This window comes from Pimephales promelas, chromosome 3, assembly GCF_988280905.1.
Source record: "Pimephales promelas chromosome 3, fPimPro1.hap1.1, whole genome shotgun sequence".
Taxonomy (NCBI): Eukaryota; Metazoa; Chordata; class Actinopteri; order Cypriniformes; family Leuciscidae; genus Pimephales; species Pimephales promelas.
Window position 1 is genome coordinate 8,854,964 of NC_142771.1, and position 19,609 is coordinate 8,874,572.

At 36.9% G+C, this 19,609-nt stretch overlaps 1 protein-coding gene across 2 annotated transcripts in view; it reads left to right on the forward strand.

Annotated features, from left to right (window-relative positions):
• myh9b (myosin, heavy chain 9b, non-muscle) overlaps nucleotides 1-19,609 on the forward strand; it is a 73,720-nt gene that overhangs the window by 9,357 nt on the left and 44,754 nt on the right. For both annotated transcript variants that reach the window (XM_039687540.2, XM_039687538.2), the window contains exons 2-3: nucleotides 13,266-13,597; nucleotides 18,195-18,351. In XM_039687540.2, coding sequence (XP_039543474.2) covers nucleotides 13,271-13,597; nucleotides 18,195-18,351 — 484 coding nt within the window. In that variant the 5' untranslated portion in view covers nucleotides 13,266-13,270. The remainder of the gene's footprint in view (nucleotides 1-13,265; nucleotides 13,598-18,194; nucleotides 18,352-19,609) is intronic.

Here is a 19,609-nt window from a genome sequence, read left to right on the forward strand (position 1 = left end):
GGTCGAGCAGAAGAGGGACTAATGACTATTTACGAGATGAACGGCAACACATGTTGTAATTGTGGAAAACATGAACCTTGAAAACTCGAGTCTAGCATTAGAGAGTCACGGCGTAAGCAGATCGTAATCATCCACTGGACAGTTCGCTTGCACAGCTGTTTATGAGCAATACAACTACATTTCCCATCATTCCCGGAGGCAGTTGCTTCAGTTGCATAGCTAATGTTCATCCTTTGCTGTTCATTTTGATTCATTAGTGCAACGACACATGGTTGAGAGGTTCTTTTGGGAACCAGAAATGGTGCTTCTATGGCATTACTGCAAAAACTCTTTTCAGAACCCTAGAACCTTTAGAACTCTCTCTTTTAGAACCATTCTTTAGAACTCTTTTTCAGAACTCTCTTTCAGAACTATTTTAGGGCTCTCTTTCAGAATTCTCTTTCAGAACTCTCTTCTCTCTCTTTCAGAACTCGCTTTTAGAACCCTCCTTTAGAACTCTTTTTCAGAACTCTCTTTCAGAACTCTCTCTTTTAGAACCCTCCTTTAGAACTCACTTTCTGAACTCTCCTTCCAAACTCTTTTTAGGGCTCTCTTTCAGAATTCTCTTTCAGAACTCTCTTCTCTCTCTTTCAGAACTCTCTCTTTTAGAACCCTCTTTTAGAACTCTTTTTCAGAACTCTCTTTCAGAACTCTCTCTTTTAGAACCCTCCTTTAGAACACTTTTTCAGAACTCTCTTTCTGAAGTCTTTTTAGGGTTCTCTTTCAGAACTCTTTCAGAACTCTCCTTTAGAACTCTCTCTTTTAGAACCCTCCTTTAGAACTCTTTTTCACAACTCTCTTTCAGAACTATTTTAGGGCTCTCTTTCAGAACTCTCTTTCTGAACTCTCTTTCTGAACTCTTTTTAGGCTTCTCTTTCAGAACTCTCTTTCAGAACTCTTTTACAGAACTCTCTTTCAGAACTCTTTTTAGGGTTCTCTTTCAGAACTCTCTTTCAGAACTCTCCTTTAGAACTCTCTCTTTTAGAACCCTCCTTTAGAACTCTTTTTCAGAACTCTCTTTCAGAACAATTTTAGGGCTCTTTCAGAATTCTCTTTCAGAACTCTCTTCTCTCTCTTTCAGAACTCTCTCTTTTAGAACCCTCCTTTAGAACTCTCTTTCAGAACTCTCTCTTTTAGAACCCTCCTTTAGAACTCTTTTTCAGAACTCTCTTTCCGAACTCTCCTTCCAAACTCTTTTTAGGGCTCTCTTTTAGAACTCTCTTTCAGAACTCTCCCTTTTAGAACCCTCCTTTAGAACTCTTTTTCAGAACTCTCTTTCAGAACTCTCTCTTTTAGAACCCTCCTTTAGAACTCTTTTTCAGAACTCTCTTTCAGAACCCTCCTTTAGAACACTTTTCAGAACTCTCTTTCTGAACTCTTTTTAGGGTTCTCTTTCAGAACTCTTTCAGAACTCTCCTTTAGAACTCTCTCTTTTAGAACCCTCCTTTAGAACTCTTTTTCACAACTCTCTTTCAGAACTATTTTAGGGCTCTCTTTCAGAACTCTCTTTCTGAACTCTTTTTAGGCTTCTCTTTCAGAACTCTCTTTCAGAACTCTTTTTAGGGTTCTCTTTCAGAACTCTCTTTCAGAACTCTTTCAGAACTCTCCTTTAGAACTCTCTCTTTTAGAACCCTCCTTTAGAACTCTCGTTCAGAACTCTCTTTCGGAACTATTTTAGGGCTCTCTTTCAGAACTCTCTTTCAGAACCCCCCTTTAGAACTCTTTTTCAGAACTCTCCTTTAGAACTCTTTTTCAGAACTCTCTTTCAGAACTCTTTTTAGGGTTCTCTTTTAGAACTCTCTTTCAGAACTCTCCTTTAGAACTCTTTTTCAGAACTCTCTTTCAGAACTCTTTTTAGGGTTCTCTTTCAGAACTCTCCTTTAGAACTCTCTCTTTTAGAACCCTCCTTTAGAACTCTTTTTTTTCCGAACTCTTTTTTGGGCTCTCTTTCAGAACTCCCCTTTAGAACTCCCTTTCAGAACTCTCCTTTAGAACTCTTTTTCAGAACTCTTTCAGAACTCTTTTTATGGTTCTCTTTCAGAACTCTCCTTTAGAACTCTCCCTTTTAGAACCCTCCTTTAGAACTCTCTTTCAGAACTCTCATTCAGAAGTCTTTTAGAGCTCTCTTTCAGAACTCTCTTCAGTCTCGGAGCTGGCGAGCAGCTGTGTGAGGTCGGCGTGTTTGAGGTTTTGTTGATGTGTGTGTTGGGGTCATGAGAACATCCTAGCGGTCGCCTCACTCTCTGTCTGCCGTTTGGCTGCTAATGGACTGTTGCAGATGTGTTTTCTCAAGAGTTTTTCACACACAAACTCCACCAATGCTAGTGCCGTTGGAACCAATGATTAACCAGTAATGCTGTATTAACCTACCATTCCCATTAAGTAACCAGTATTTGGCTATTTTGAGACCAAATGGCTGGTCAACAGACGTTTTCCCAAATCTACAGCCGTTGTTAATGGATAATACAGAAAGGTTCAGATGAGTTCCATGTAGAATCATAGGGTTCTTGACTATTTTAAAGAACTCTTTCTGCCATTGAAGGTTCTAAATAAGGAGAAATGTCTTAAATGTCGTCATTTAGACACCCTCGTGTTGATACAAACCTGTATGAACTTCTTTCTTCTGCTGAACACAAAAGAAGACACTGAAGAAGGCCGGTAACCAAACAATGTGATGGACCCCGTTGATTTTATAGTATTTTTTTCTATGGTATTCTAGTCAAGGGGTCCTCTACCTTTTGGTTACCAATATTAATTTTTTGGTTGAACTATCCCTTTCAATGATTACATAATACTTTTATGTTTAATGGGTTATTTTCTAACAATTGTTTTCTAGTAATAAAGTTTGTTTAAAATCAAATTAAAACAGAAGTAGTTAATTGAAACTAAATCCATTAAGTGATAGACCTGCATGATATTCCATCTAATACCAATAATATTTTTAATAATTCATTATATTAAATGGAGTTTGGATGAATATTTCTCACAAATTACTGAAAATCAGCTAAAAATAGTTGAATTTTCTTTATTTATTGAAGTCTTATTTATGATTATTTGATTCTTTACTTCTCTTAGGTTTCTAATTAAAATGGCCTGTGCTGCTATTATGGCGTCAATGAATCAATGAATGTTGGAAAACAAGAAAGCAACAATGCATTATTCACTGATCAGGCGTTGGCAAGCTGATTGTTGATGCAGATTGTCTCAGAATGAGTAAATATTGTGTAGTTTACTGCTCAGTATTGGCTTTATACAAGTCTCTGGTCAAGCACTGGACGTAGTTAACTCAACTCAACATACGAGCGTCCGCCATTACAAACGCATCGAATCGTCTATTTTAAATCTGGATCGGCCAAAGTCATCCCATGTGGGAATCTGTGTCTCGCTCAGGGTGTGGAAGAGCGTCAAACACTAAAATAACTCCCCGTCCTGACAGACTCAATGGAGTGTGTAGATCTGAATCACTAACCTCCCAAACCAGTTCCCGGGCGCGGGGGAATGCCACGAGATCATCGATTGTGATCATCGATTTGTGATCATCTAGAGATGTCTAAAGCTGATTTGCCTTTGATCTGTTGAGTTGAAAAATATTTCATTAGCTACAATGAAATAGCTTCTAATAATAGCTTTTTGTCGATGGTAATCTTCATAAAATGTGTTTTGCCCACCATTGGCAGTGTGTTTGGGAAGCTTGTTTGGAAATTATGATTATTTTTAGTAGGGGTGTGTATTTGTGTGTTTATTCGATACATATCACAATACTGAACTCACGATACGATATTATTGTGATACTTCAAGACAAATGGTAAAGGTTAACTAAAAAAGAGCTGTTGATTAAAATGTTAAATTTGGTTTTACATTGTGTATGTGTAAATGAATAGGCTTGGACTGCTGGAAACCCAACGCACAGGACAATAGAGACACCAGAATAACAATATTAATGATCCTCAAGCTGAAAATACTGAATTATTTTGCACTCTTTCACTGACTAGATATGTGGACACTCAGAACATTTGGCATTTTAAGGACCCCCATTGCATTATTATACATTATATTCAACTATACAGTAGTTTAATGTAGTCCTGACACTAAAACTCTGTAAAATTATTTTACTTGATTAAATAGATTAATCGTGAAAAATAAAAGTTTGTGTTTACATAATATATGTGTGTGTATAATTATTTTGTATATATAAATACACACACATGCATGTATATATTTGCACGTATATACTTTATATATATATAGTTATGCAAAATTAATATTATATATAAATATTTGATATATTAATAACACATTTTCTTAAATATATACATGCGTGTGTGTGTGTGTGTGTATATATAAAAAATAATTATACAGACTTTTATTTTGGATGCGATTAATCTCGATTAATCGTTGCCCATCCCTATTTGTCACAATCCAAGATACGTAATGATGCATTTCTGTATTGTGATATATATTGTGATATGATATATTGTTACACCCGTAATTTTTAGTCAGTGTCAGTCTTGTTCCCGCCACTTTTGTCCGTATTTCCTTGCTGCTCTCCACTATAAACCCAGCTACAAAAAAATGTGTTTTAAGAAGGTTTTGTTGGGAAAGTGTTTCATGGACCGTCCATTGAAGCCACACACACAGTTGTTTCTGGTTGTGTGTGTGATCTGGTCAGACCTGTTGTGTCCCGCCCTCTCCTGTAGCTGGAGCGCTGTGAGCTCCAGAGGCGTGTGGGAACCGCTGTCGGCCATCTTGTGCCTGTTTGGGCTTGCTGTGTTGCAGTTCAGTTAACTCAGTGATTTGTTTGTGTCCTTGGGCGACTGCTCCGACACGACACCTGCGTGAGTTCACCTGCCTTACCAGTTCCTTCCCGCCAAGAGGGTTTGTAAACACTGCGAGATCCAAACCATTGTGCTTTATTATTTATCATTCATCCTGCAAAATTGAATTTTGATGGTTGAACCTGATAAATGTCCCACCGCTTTTTGAGCATAGATCTGAACTTAAACATTGTACTTCATGAAAGCATGCATTGTACTTTTAACGAAGACGCGCAACAGATAATTGGAGAAGTAAAAGCATTTAGAAAAATGGTAAAGAAGATTAAATTTAGTTGTAATTAAATATAAAATACATATTTCACTAAATAATTTGAACTCTAAAATCACTATAAATTAGGGCTGTCAAACGATTAATCGCATCCAAAATAAAAGTTTGTGTTTACATAATATATGTGGGCGCACTGTGTATATTATTTTAATATGTAAATACACACACATGCTTGTATATATTTAAGAAATATTTCATGTATATACTGTGTAGATTTATATATAATTTATATTATATATAAATATAAATGTTTTATATATAGGCTAAATAATATTTTTTTCTTAAATATACATGCACATGTGTGTATTATATACGGTATATATATATATATATATATATATATACACACACAAAATAATTATAGACAGTGCACCCCACATATATTATGTAAACACAGACTTTTATTTTGGATCGTGATTAATCGTTTGACAGCCCTTCTATAAATTAAAGCCATTTTATATATATATATATATATATATATATATATATATATATATATGAAGAGTTCAGATGCAAAAGCCTCTAAATGCCATTTGAAATTTTCTTCTTTAATGATGATTTTTATCAAACTTATATATTTAAGTTCAGTAATTTCACTTAAATTGCAATGATAATTACCTATTAATTGTTATTTAAGTGAAATTACTGAACTTAAATATATAAGTTTGATAAAAATCATCATTAAAGAAGTAAATTTCAAATGGCATTTAGAGGCTTTTGCATCTGAACTCTTCATATATATATAGATGTATATACACACAAAATAATTATAGACAGTGCACCCCACATATATTATGTAAACACAGACTTTTATTTTGGATCGTGATTAATCGTTTGACAGCCCTACTATAAATTAAAGCCATTTGTTTAACCAAGTCTTGTTTCTATACGTCTTAAAGGTTTTAAAGTTCAGTTTCTATGATAACACCAAGTTCTCACAGGATGCGTTTTTTTTTTCTCATGTTTTTGAGTGTAAAAGACACTTAAACGGCGTCCTGAAAACCGCTGTTTTTGTTGAGGTAAAATTTGTGTTTTCTTACAGTACTAATGAGTATTTTTAATTCAAGTATATTACACACTTTTCATTTAGACCCTAAAGAATCTCATTAACCTGTATAAAAATGGCATTATATGACCCATTTAAGCTGGAATGATGATTACTAAAATATGTGATGAGGAAAAAGCAATAAAATAGCACAGATTTAGGCTACACCCTCCACAAACTAGGCCTGTCGGCATTGTTGATTAAGCATCTGATCGTGGTTATTCAATATAGTCATTAATGTAATTTCAATTTATAAAAAAAACACTCTAATGAAGTACACAAAGATAGTCAAATGTCTTCCTTCATCCTCGTTTGTGGGTTTAATCTGACTGCAATATAATATCATAATATATTATATTATATCCACCTTATTCCTTTATGAATTATGGGTGCCACCCCGGTTTGGGAAACATTCACTCAAAAAGGCTGGAATGAATCAGGTTGCCCATGAGCTGTCAATTTCCCTTGATGATTTATTTTGAGGCATCATGAGAATAACGTTATTGGTACTCTTTAATGTGACATGTTATAACAAGAATAACTATGGCAAGAGCTCTCCTCAGTCGCTGCTCTCTTTTCCTCATGATTATTTCCTTTTTTCCCTTTGCAATCCGCTGTAAAAGCATGAAAAAGAACAACAGATATGGCACATTTGTGGCCTGTTTTCTTTCAAATTTAATTTACGATATATTCCAATAATAATTCTCTGGAATTTATAATCTGACGGAAGTTACTTTGAAGTAGTATAAGTTAATGAACAATCTTGATGAAGGCAAGATAAGTTACGTAATACAGATGTCCTGCAGTGATTATTTAACCAAAGACTCGTGCTTTTGGGGCTATTCCTGGTCTGTTGAAAGCACCTTGTTGATGCTTTTACACTTTTTAATTGAATTTCATCTCATTGTGACACTTTTTTTAACGTACTATGTTCATAGGGCGAGCCTTTCAAGACGTTACACCCAAAGCATCATGGGGCGCAGGAATAAAGTGGATAGGATTTCAAGTAGAAGCCGCAAAGTCATTTTTCCAGAGCCGTTACCAATAGAAGAAATGGTTCTATTTAGAACCAGATGGAACTCCAAAATGGTTCTATATAGAACCATTTTTTTGGTAAAAGGTTCTATTGGCCAAGTATGGAACCCCAGGGTTCTATATAGAACCCTTTTTTAAAGAGTATATAGAACCTTTTACCAAAAAATGGATCCATATAGAACCATTTTGGAGTTCCAAATACGTAGCGCTGATAGAACCTTTTAAGGTTCTATATTAGGGGTGTAACGGTACATGTATTCGTATTGAACCGTTTCGGTTCGAGGCTTCCGGTTCGGTACGCATACAAACCGAACGATTGCTTGGACCATTTTTCTTGCCAGCAAAATTCGTGCTGACGCGGCCGACACAACGTTGCGCAACATCCAAATGGCAAGGGTAATGAAAGCAGAACGAAACTGCGCTCCTCGTTATGTGCTTCACGGATCGTTTATCAGTTCGGACCAGCAACATCTGTGCAGCGCGAGCCGATCTCGATCAAGCAACACTGTTACCACACCGCGCTAAGATATCCGGTAAAGAAAACATTTGAATTCGCCACTGAGGTAATAACATCGCTGCCAGATCTAGTGAGATAGATTCACATTTCTCCGTTATTAACCGTAGATCTCTATTAGATCAAACAACGCTGTCATGGAAACCAGGAGAAACATTGTGCCGTGAATGAACTAGTACTTTCGTCCACAGACCAGCAACATTCACCATGGATTTAATATAGTAACACTAACTGGAACCAGTTTGGCTGGAATGGTGAAATGCTTTCAAGTACTTCACACATCTTTTTCCAGCACTTCAAAATTCAAATATTATATAAATAAATATATATTTAAATGTTATTTTTAATGTGATGACCAAAACATTATTTGTTCATCCTTCAAAGATGACCCCTATTTATAAACCTGAAAGTTTCAAGATCTAGGAAAACTCACACTTATTTAAAAATATTTTTTCTTTAAACAAATAGGACATTTCTCTGGCATTTCTTTCTTTTTGCTGTATCGAAAACGTACCGAACCGTGACTTTAAAACCGAGGTGCGTACCGAACCGTGATTTTTGTGTACCGTTACACCCCTATTCTATATAGAACCTTTTCTTCTAAGAGTGTACTACTTTCGCTGTTCCTCAGCGGCAGCTTGATCTTCGCATGACTCTAAAATCACATCTCTTCCCTTCAGCATCCCTCCATGTGCTCTTCTAAACAATATTTGAAATGTCCATTTTTCCCATTTTGAATGGCGTTGCCTCCTTAGGATGAATCGCTTCATCAAATGTTCTTCTTTGTAAGTCGCTTTAGATGTGGAATCAATGGACATTTGGAAAGTGCAAAGTAGTGTTGTCAAAAAACTCGGTACTTCGGTACCAAGTCGGTACTAAAAAAAAAAAATGTTACGGTACCAGCTTTTCTAGGTACCGAATACCAGGTTAATCCAGTTCTAGACGCGCTGTCTGAAAGGTGCACAGTTACGTCCTCTTCATAACGCTGATATGCTCTTTCTCTGAATCCACTTGTTGACACGAAAGGAGGAAAGAGCCACATATGGAAATATTTTGGATTAGGCTAATGTCACGTTGCCATAAGAGGCCGATTACATGCAAATTCGCAATTTCAAATATAGGCGCGAGGCAAGCGCGCTCATAATAAAAACTCGTTGCATAGCAACGACAGACGCCGCGTGAGAGCAAGCGCTTTGGAAAGAATAAGCACGCGCAAAAATATAATTAAAAAACACGCGCGACATGTGAACGGCCTCTAAAGTGCTTTCGGGGTAGTTTTACGAGTACATGAGCACAGTAGTATCCACCCGACACCAGAGTACTGGTATTAGTATCAATGCATCCCTATTTATGTCATTTAATGTCAGTGCCAGTTCTAGGCGTATTCTTGCCTTTATAACTCAGCAGTTTTAAAAAGCCTTTTCAAAATTAAATATGAATGCAGTTTTAGATTAAATAAAAGTACAGTCAAATCAAATAAAACATTGTAGCATTACCAAACTATAGGCTACAGGAGAAAAAACATAAGATACCATTTATCAACATTAGCTACTTCACATCAACACATTGAGTGAACAATATATTTTTACAACATTAATTAATGTTTGTAAATGTTATTTAATAGAAACACTTGATTTGTTCATGTTTGTTCACTTCATTCATTGTGCATTAAATAAATGTTAACGGATTAGAACTTTACAAACAACTTTAAAAATGTGTTAGTGTATACTATTGTTCATTTTAGGTCATTTTATCTAATTTTTTTCTAAAGTGTTTATAATACAAATGTACAGTTTCCATACTTGTAACCGTGATAAACACTTAAATATATGTAAATTTAAACTAAGCTTTGGTACCGAAATTGGTACCGAGAACCGTGAATTTTTTACTGGTATTGGTACCGAATACTGAAATTTTGGTACCGTGACAACACTAGTGCAAAGTGTTTTTGTCGCCGCCATTTTTTCAAAACTTCAAACTACGTCACATAGCCATAACATGTTATGTTTGCGGGATTGGCTCGGAATGCATTTTCAGTGTGCACATTGAGTTTGGCTACATTCATTGCGGGATATTTCATGAAAATGTAATCGCAAGTGTGTTTGCTATTAAGAAAAAAAACATTTGAATGATCATTTTGCCACAGTTTTTGCTTGTACATGTTACGCATATCGAATTATTTCTGTGATGCATTTTCAACTTTTCAATATGCAAATTAAAACTAGTGTATGATAAGGCAAATGTTAATTATGTAATTTCATTTTGCACTAAATGTTGCTAGAATGGTAAATAAAATAAAATCTAGGCTAAATTTAAACACAGAATGCAATGCAATTTTACACATCACATTTCAAATTGAATATTAATACACGTATACCTCCATACTAACTCACTAGCACAGTTTTATTAGCGATTAGCCTTCGTTGATGTGAACCCGCTGTCACCCGCTGCTCTTTGACACGGAGCTTAAACAAGCACGCCGTTGTCCAAACACGCCTCTGAATAGTATAATCAACAATGTGTTCGGCTGAACCGCATTTAAACGAAACATCCCACACGTACTACATCAACACGAGTGTGTGTGTGTCCGAGACGCTGAGCTGTAATTACAGACGGCGGCGTCAGTTCATGTGTCCGCCAGGAGCGAGACGTTCGCCGTGCTTTACGAGCTGCTGCTGCTGACCTAACATGTGTTTGGGCGAGCTCTACAGACCCCGCATTCCTGAGTGAGTGTGTAAGACGTGCAGGAAACCGCTCCGTCGTAGATCTGTGTGTCGTCCGCTCGCGGGAACTGAAGAGTCTCTTCAGCTGCTGTTTATTTAAGATGTTAAACGCCGATATCAGAGATCCTGAATGTGATGACCCTAGCAACCACCTCGACACCCTAGCAACCACATAATAACATGCAGAACATGCTAGCAACGGCGTAGCGACAACCTAGCATTGTAAACAAGCCTTGCATTTCCTTTATAAAATGGGAAATCTGGTTGTGATCTGCAATGGCACGACCGTAGTTACATTTTAATAAAACATGTTTGTATTTAGACTTGAGTGCACAAACAGTTTGCTGAGAAAATAAACTGAAAGCTTCTTCAGGCGAATGATGTAATTGTCTATTTGTGCCGATTCTTGTTTATTCTGCTGGTCAGGGTTTGAAATAAACACTGTGTAAATTATTAATCATGCTAAAGCACACACGCACACACACTCATTCTCACGCACACACACTCGCACACGCACGCACTCCCTCTCTCACACAAACTTTCTCTCGCTCACACTCTCACTCAATTATTCTCTCTCTCACACACACACACACACACACACACACACACTTTCTCTCTCATACACAATCTCTCTCACACACTCTCTTCTCTCTCTCTCACACACACTCTCTCAACCACACACACACACACACACTTTCTCTCTCATACACAATCTCTCTCACACACTCTCTTCTCTCTCTCACACAAACTTTCTCTCGCTCACACTCTCACTCAATTATTCTCTCTCTCACACACACACACACACACACACACACACACACACACTTTCTCTCTCATACACAATCTCTCTCACACACTCTCTTCTCTCTCTCTCACACACACTCTCTCAACCACACACACACACTTTCTCTCTCATACACAATCTCTCTCACACACTCTCTTCTCTCTCTCACACAAACTTTCTCTCGCTCACACTCTCACTCAATTATTCTCTCTCTCACACACACACACACACACACTTTCTCTCTCATACACAATCTCTCTCACACACTCTCTTCTCTCTCTCACACACACTCTCTCAACCACACACACACACACACACACTCCCTCTCTCTCTCTCTCTCACACACACACACACACACACACACTCTCCCTCTCTCTCTCTCTCTCTCTCACACACACACACACACAAGGGTTGCCGCGGTGAGGAAAATTTCCCACCGGTTAATCGACGTGTGACAACACCGGTAATCCCGGTGTCACCGTGGAGGGCAGGGCGGGGGGGTTAAATAGCTTTTAAATGCGTGCGCGTTATACTTTCACTTTCGAAATAAGCGTCAATTGCTTGAATGGACAAAAAAAAACAACTCGCTGATAATAAAACTTTTATTTATAGACTTTTATTAGCATAACGAACGAATAAAAATAACCCCATGCATAGGCTGAAAAAAGTGAAAATCGGCAAAATGTGGGCCCAAACAAATTAGAACCATAAAACGTTTATTAACGAATAAGAAAATAAAATAGGCCTAAATAAATTACACAAAGTTTAAATGAGATAAAACCAATTAAAAAGAGACGAATATAAAATAAAAACTTCAAAACGGACCTTAGCCTACATAAATGACATACTTTCACTTTCGAAATAAGCGTCAATTGCAATTCAGCGTCAATTGCTGGAATGGACAAAAAAAAAAAAAAAACTCGCTGACAATAAACTTTTATTTAGACAGCACTTTTATTAGAATAATAAACGAATAAAATATAGACAGAACTTTTATTAGCATAACGAACGAATAAAAATAACCCCATGCATAGGCTGAAAAAAGTGAAAATCGGCAAACTGTGGGCCCAAAAAAAAAAAACGTTTATTAACGAATAAGAAAACAAAATAGGCCTAAATAAATTAAACAAAGTTTAAATAAGATAAAACCAAATAAAAAGAGACGAATATAAAATAAAAACTTTAAAAAGGACCTTAGCCTACATAAATGACAGCACTCTAAAAAAAAGTAAAACACTATAAATTGGCATTTATTAACATTAATATATATTGGCCAAAATATTGCCAAACAGGCGCTTTTGCATTGCGTTTTGACACCAAATCTTCCGCCATTATCTTGCTTTTCTGTAATTTGACTCGTTCTCGTCTCCACACGTGCTAAATGGAATCCTGATGCTTGCTGATCTGTGACGTGACGGCACGCGTTGCGCAGTTCATTTTTAATTATAATGCTCTCTTCAGAACTAAATAATTGAAAATTATTATTTTTAATTAATTCAAATAAATATTTTAGCAAAAACGAATACTTAAAAAAAAAAAAAAGTCAAGACATCGCGGTGTCACGGTGGGAAAGTGATGTCACCGGTGATGGGGCTTAAAACCGGTAACACCGCCAACACCGTCTATCGCGGCAAGCCTAACACACACACACTCTCCCTCTCTCTCTCTCTCTCTCTCTCTCTCTCACACACACACACAAACACACTCTCTCTCTCTCATAGACACATTCTCACACACACACACACACACACCCTATCTCTCTCACTCTCTCTCTCTCTCTCTCTCCCACACACATGCACACACTCTCTCTCACTCACACATACATACCTCACATGCACACACACTCTCTCAAACACACTCTCTCTCTCTCGCTCACACACACACACACACACACACACACACACACTCTCTCTCTCTCTATCACACACACTCTCACTCACACATACATACTCCTGTAATGTGTGTGTGTGTGTGTGTTAAAGGTGGTTTCTCTGACTCGTAACACCCCTCTCTCTCCTCCAGAAACCATGTCGGACGCAGACAAGTTCCTGTACGTGGACCGTAACCCGGTCAGCAACCCCCTGGCTCAGGCCGACTGGGCCACCAAGAAGCTGGTGTGGGTGCCGTCGGAGCGGCTGGGGTTCGAGCCGGGCTCAGTGAAGGAGGAGCACGGGGACGAGGTGGTGGTGGAGCTCGCAGACTCTGGGAAGAAGGTGCGAGTCAACAAGGATGACATCCAGAAGATGAACCCGCCCAAGTTCAGTAAGGTGGAGGACATGGCGGAGCTCACCTGCCTGAACGAGGCGTCCGTGCTGCACAACCTCAAGGAGAGATACTACTCCGGACTCATATACGTGAGTACATGTACACACACCGGAACATCATTTATACATCGTTTATGATGAGTTTTCTCTCAAACTTACTACAGTAGTCAACTTTTCAAGTGGATCAAAAAAAAAAAAAAAAGTTAAGACAAGAACGGGTATTGTTCAAAATTCATGTATATCTTTGATGTGAAATTTTGATCCACTTCAAATGTAGATTTTGAACGTTCAGAAGTAACGTTCCCTCAACACTTGCAAAATGGAATGTTCGCGAAACCAAGAAAGAACCTTTTTAAAACATTCCAAATACTGGACGTTTTGAACGTTCTGAGATCGTTCAGAAATATTGTTTTTGTAACGTAATTAGTGCTGGGCGGTAGGGCTGGGTAATAAATATCGATTTCTCGATATTAATCGATTCTCATTTTTACGAACCGATATCGATTCTTAAATCTCAAGAATCGATTAGTCATCCTGTTTCATTTGAATCAATGGAACATTGTATCGCGGCTGCGCGCATCCAAAAAATCGCAATAATCTTTGTCCTTTGTTACTATTGATATGAAACAAAGTCTCAATTTTCATTTAGAAATTCAAAAACATAAATAACGTTTTGGCGCTGTGGCGTGAGATCGCTCTGGCGCAGCTCAAGAGAAGCAGCAGCGCTGATCTCTCTTCCGGCTTAATAATACCAGTCACAGCGCAAAGTAAACATTAAAGTGTGTTAAAAGATAGAGTACAACTTATCGAAATACGTATCATGTCACATTGATTCGCTCAATCAGCGTTTCAACCGTGGAAAGACGTCAGTTAAACAGCTTGTAATCATGTCATGTATCGTCATATTTACCTCAGAAAACTCGTTAGTCAGCTAGAAAAAATAACTCCAGAGAGGAGCATTTTGCTAAATAAATACACTATATTACATATGCATTATAATCTTAATGTTCTTCAATATTTAATGCATATTTGAATAAATCTGGCAAGTTTTCAGGACAGCCACCATTTAAATGTTTATATTTCATATAATCTTCTTATTATAAAAATAAATAAAAGTGTAATTTAGGTGTTTGCATAGCTACAAAACAGATAATTATTACCTTCATATTAGGCTAATGAAGCTAGTAGGCTATAACTAGACTCCCATAGTTTACAGCATTAGTTAAGAGATTTGATTTCCTTGAGAAAAATTGCCAATTATTGTAACTGATATCCAAAATAATCAATATTGAATCGAATCATAAACGAATTGAATTGCAAACTTGTGAATCGAAATCGAATCGAATTGTGAAATTTGTCTCAATACCCAGCCCTCCTGGGCGGTATACGGTTCATACCGAAAACCGGTGTATATTTTTGTTATGATATTAATTTTTAATATACCGCCATAGCGATGTATTTACACAACGTTCGGAACGAACATTACGCTGCTCGACATTGTTTCAGACGGACCCTTTACAATTTTGCACTTCTAAGCAGCGACGGTGAGGCAAGGGTACGTTACAGGGAAGGTGGACGCTGCAGAACTATGGCGTTATTTTCCCATTAAATGTCGAGAGCGCACTATTGTAGCGCCAAATCAAACTAATATAATGCGCTAGCGCGAATCTGTCTGCTCGCGTGTGGAATATCCATGGGAATATCGCGCGCACTTTCAGATACACGCTGCTCTTGTAAAAATAGGTCCATTTTCTCTGGGCTCGCTCATAGAAGCTTGCACATAATACGTGTTCAGTGCAATCGATAACAATTTTAGGTTATAAGAACGTTTCATAACGTTCCTATTAAGTTATCAAAACGTTATTTCTGAATGTTCTAGGAACATTCAAAACGTCTAGTTTTTTTAGACGTATTAACGTTTTTGCTTGGTTATGAGAATGTTAATAAGAAATAACAATTTTAGGTCACACTTTGCGCTATTCAATTCTACAATTTTAACTAATGACAATAAAATAGACCACCCTAAGTCAATTTATTGCAGTAATTCCTCTCACAACCACTAGAAAATCCTTTGAACACCTGATTATGTTTAAAAAAAAAAAAAACGCCATAAACCGGAAAACCGAAAAAAAAAAAAGAAAAAAAAAAAGTGATATAAATTTTTGGTCAAATCGCCCAGCACTAAACGTAATGGATCAGAATATTAGGAAAAATGTTTTTGGAATATATTTTTTGTCAGCTGGGGATTCTGTAAAGCCTGACATGAAATAGTTTCACTAATAGTTTCCGAAAATTTTTGTTTTGTTTTTGTCGAGTACATTATATTATGGCTCATATAACTATGATATAGTGAGAAAATGGAGGAAAAAACAGCTCAATTTTATTCAGAGACCCAAAAATATGCAATGTTGTGCAGATACTGATATATATATATGGAAAAAAGTATGAAATTCTGCTTATAATGTGTATTAATGAGATCTTTTTAACAGTATAGCAGGTTCTTACATAACATGCATATAAATGTCAGTCAGTTGCCAAGAATGTCTTAATAAGATGATATTTAAATGCTTAGTTTTATGATCAAATCTCTAATTTTAAAACATAAAATGCAATATAATGATGATTTTACCTTATAACAAACGGCTGATGATCATATTTAATATTAAATACAAAATTTTAGTTCAATGATTGTCTGGATAATCTATAAAACCAGCAGGCTTCATAGAGTTAATACGAGAACTAGGTCCCACAATGCCGTGGTCCCCGGTCCAACAGGAGTCTCTGTGGGTCAGAGGTTTGCTGAAGAGAAATGTTAAGATATTCAACAGCCTTGAGTGTAGATAACGGGGTCTCCTCCTGAAGCTGTTCAGCGCCGTTTCTCCAAACAGGAAGCTTTAGGAACAATGTGCTCCCGGGGACAGGAAATGATGCGTGCGGGAGGGGAGAGCAGGTTTGAGTTCAGAAGTGATTGAGAACAAAGTTTCAGTCATTTAATCCGGCTTGGTTGATCCGGGTCTGGTTTCACACTGTTATTGGGTTCTGAAGCCGATTTGAGTCATAAAGGCACGACAACCACATACTTTTAGTTGCATTAACAGAAAATAAAAAGGTTTTGTCTTGGGAAAAGCTCAATCTGATTACGCTAACTAGATTAACGCACATGAGGAGAACTATCATGCCAGTAATGGAAAGTTCTCACTTCACTTTTTGCTGATATTTTTGTTCTTGTGGTTTTAAATACATACATTATATTATATCGCAATAGAGAAATGCAACATTTAATAGCAGACGGTCTTTGCGGACTTGCATTTTCTCAAATGTTTGGTGAGGTGTGATGTTTAGTGATGATTACAGAACCCAGACCATGTGGACACGCGTTCATTTCACTCCAGAAAAACACTGCAAACGTAGATTCTAGGGCTGCAACTAACGATTATTTTGATAATCGATTAATCGGACGATTATTTTTTCGATTAATCGATTAATCGGATAAAAAATTTTATTTCTTTTTTGTTTATTATAACAAAATAAAACCCTAAAAACCACACTCTTTCGTGTGTTAAACAATCTACTTAATACAGATAACTTCATTATAAAGAAAAACAACAAATAAAAAAAATATATATGACCATAACCTATGACAAAAATGCTATTGTAAACTAGATTAGTGGATAACTCAGCAAAACTTAGCCTAGAAATATCACAAGTGCACAATAATTTTATAAAATCTAAACATTTAGTGAAAAAAAACATTCCTTAGTGGGGAACAAATAAGAGACAATAAGTGTAGCACTAACTCTGGTAAAACGTTACACATTGCTCTTTGTATTGTTGTTATACATTCATGAAAAACATCGTAAAAATCAGATGCACAGCTGTTTTAAATGTAAAGCACAGCTGTTTAGTGAGGAAGCAAAATATAATAGATAGGACAGAACAAGAAAGGCTATTAATAAGATTTCAAAACTATCATAGACCTTTATCTACGGATCAATTATAATAATAACATTGAATCATCTTGGAAAGAGATCATCATGTTAACTGTTGTAACGCGCAAGCTGTTTGAACACCGAATAGAGAATGACTGACAGCCGCAGTGGAGGGAAAAGCTTAGGTTAACTTGAATTTAATGACTTAAATATACATTTCTATCTCACATTATACTATAGTATGGCTTCATAAAGTATACACGATTAACGTAGGTCACCTATTTTGGTTTCAAAACGGCGAATTTACCGAAAGGTGAATGATTTTCGTGTATGCTGCATATTGATAGCGGTTTCCTGATGCCCGCAAATTAGTTCAAACTCACGGAATCAAGAGTGCGCATGCGAGACAGAAGATAATGTGCTCCAAACCGTCCGTGTTGCGCGCGCGAGACAGGGTAGAGCGGCGAGGGAGAGAGACTGCGTGTGCGCCTCATGAAGCGCATGTAAGAAGCGCATGTTCCATGTAAACAATCCCCGTGACGTAATCAGACCAACTAATCGATAATGACATTCGTTGACAACGATTTTCATAATCGATTATAATCGATTTTATCGATTAGTTGTTGCAGCCCTAGTAGATTCGTCTGACGGTTTGGGACTCAAATAGAGCAGCTGTGTGATATTACTGTATTTTAGAGACCGTTGAAGGCCTGTGTGTGTGTGAGCTCATCATGACTGAAGTCTGTTGTGTGCCGCAGACGTACTCGGGTCTGTTCTGTGTGGTCATCAACCCGTACAAGAACCTGCCCATCTACTCAGAGGAGATCGTGGACATGTACAAGGGCAAGAAACGCCACGAGATGCCGCCGCACATCTACGCCATCACTGACACGGCCTACAGGAGCATGATGCAGGGTAACACACACACAGTTTGGTTCGCTATCTTTGTGGTAATGGTTTTTATACTGCACAAACTGTATCTCCTTACGAAACCCTACCCAACACACACACACTAACCCAACCCCTTTGATTTCTAAGCTTGTGTACCTCAATTTAGGTCCTCATGAGTGTGTGTGCATTCAGGTTGAAGTCCCCACCGGGATAGAAAAACATGTACACACACACACTGCACTACAGGATGTAACTTTTGACTCGAACTTCAGTCAGTTCCGCTTCCTGTCATTAGTCTCATTAGTGAAATCATTAGTCCAGTGTAGACAAAACATAAATGTACACATCATTAATGGAGACTCATTGTATTACTCCATGAAATGTGAATAGACTTTATCAGCTGATTTGAGATGTTTTCTCTGCTCTCCGAACAATAAACACATTTGAATGCTGAAATACAACTACATACGAATGTTAATGATACATTTAAAAAAGAAAATGTATATATATATATATTTATAAAAGCACAAGACAACAAAAGTGATATATTATAATGTTTTTGGCTTTTTGAGTAAATTTGAGATTAAAACGTTTCTTTTTATTTAAATTAGGATGGTGTTTGGATTCCAATTTAGTAATAAAAAAAAAAGAAATATTTGAATAAATAAATTTTAAAACTACACTACAATTTAAATGAATTCCATTATTTTACTTAATTTACTTAAATTTCATTTATATTTACTTTATAAATTAGTTTTGACTTTCACTTCTATGATTTGGGACAACCTTTTCTTACGTATATGTAGATTTATTTATTTATTTATTTTACAGGATTTCTTACATCATTCCAAAAATATTTACAATTAAAGCAGAATCCACACGCCGAATCAAAATTCAAAGAAAAATAAGGATTAAAGATCTAATAAAAGAAAAAAATGTTCTTTTTGTCTGTTGTGCGGATTCAATTTTACTCATAAAAAAAATGAGTTAAAAGTAGTATTACAATCTATCCAAATTTGAATTGCAATTCTAGTTCCTGAAGATTTCTTGACGTTTGTCTGGTGTGCAGATTCATTAAGTAGCGTTAATCATCCAATTAATCATCCAAATTTGAATTGCAACTCTACATTGTGTTTGTTCAATAATGCGACCTGAAGATCCTGAAACTGCACTGCATCTTGATATGTTTCGGCCTGTTGCTCAATAACGCAGTGTTTGCCCCCCCGTCCTCAACCCTCCTGCGAGTCTAACGCCCCCCCCGTCCTCATCCCTCCTGCAGCGA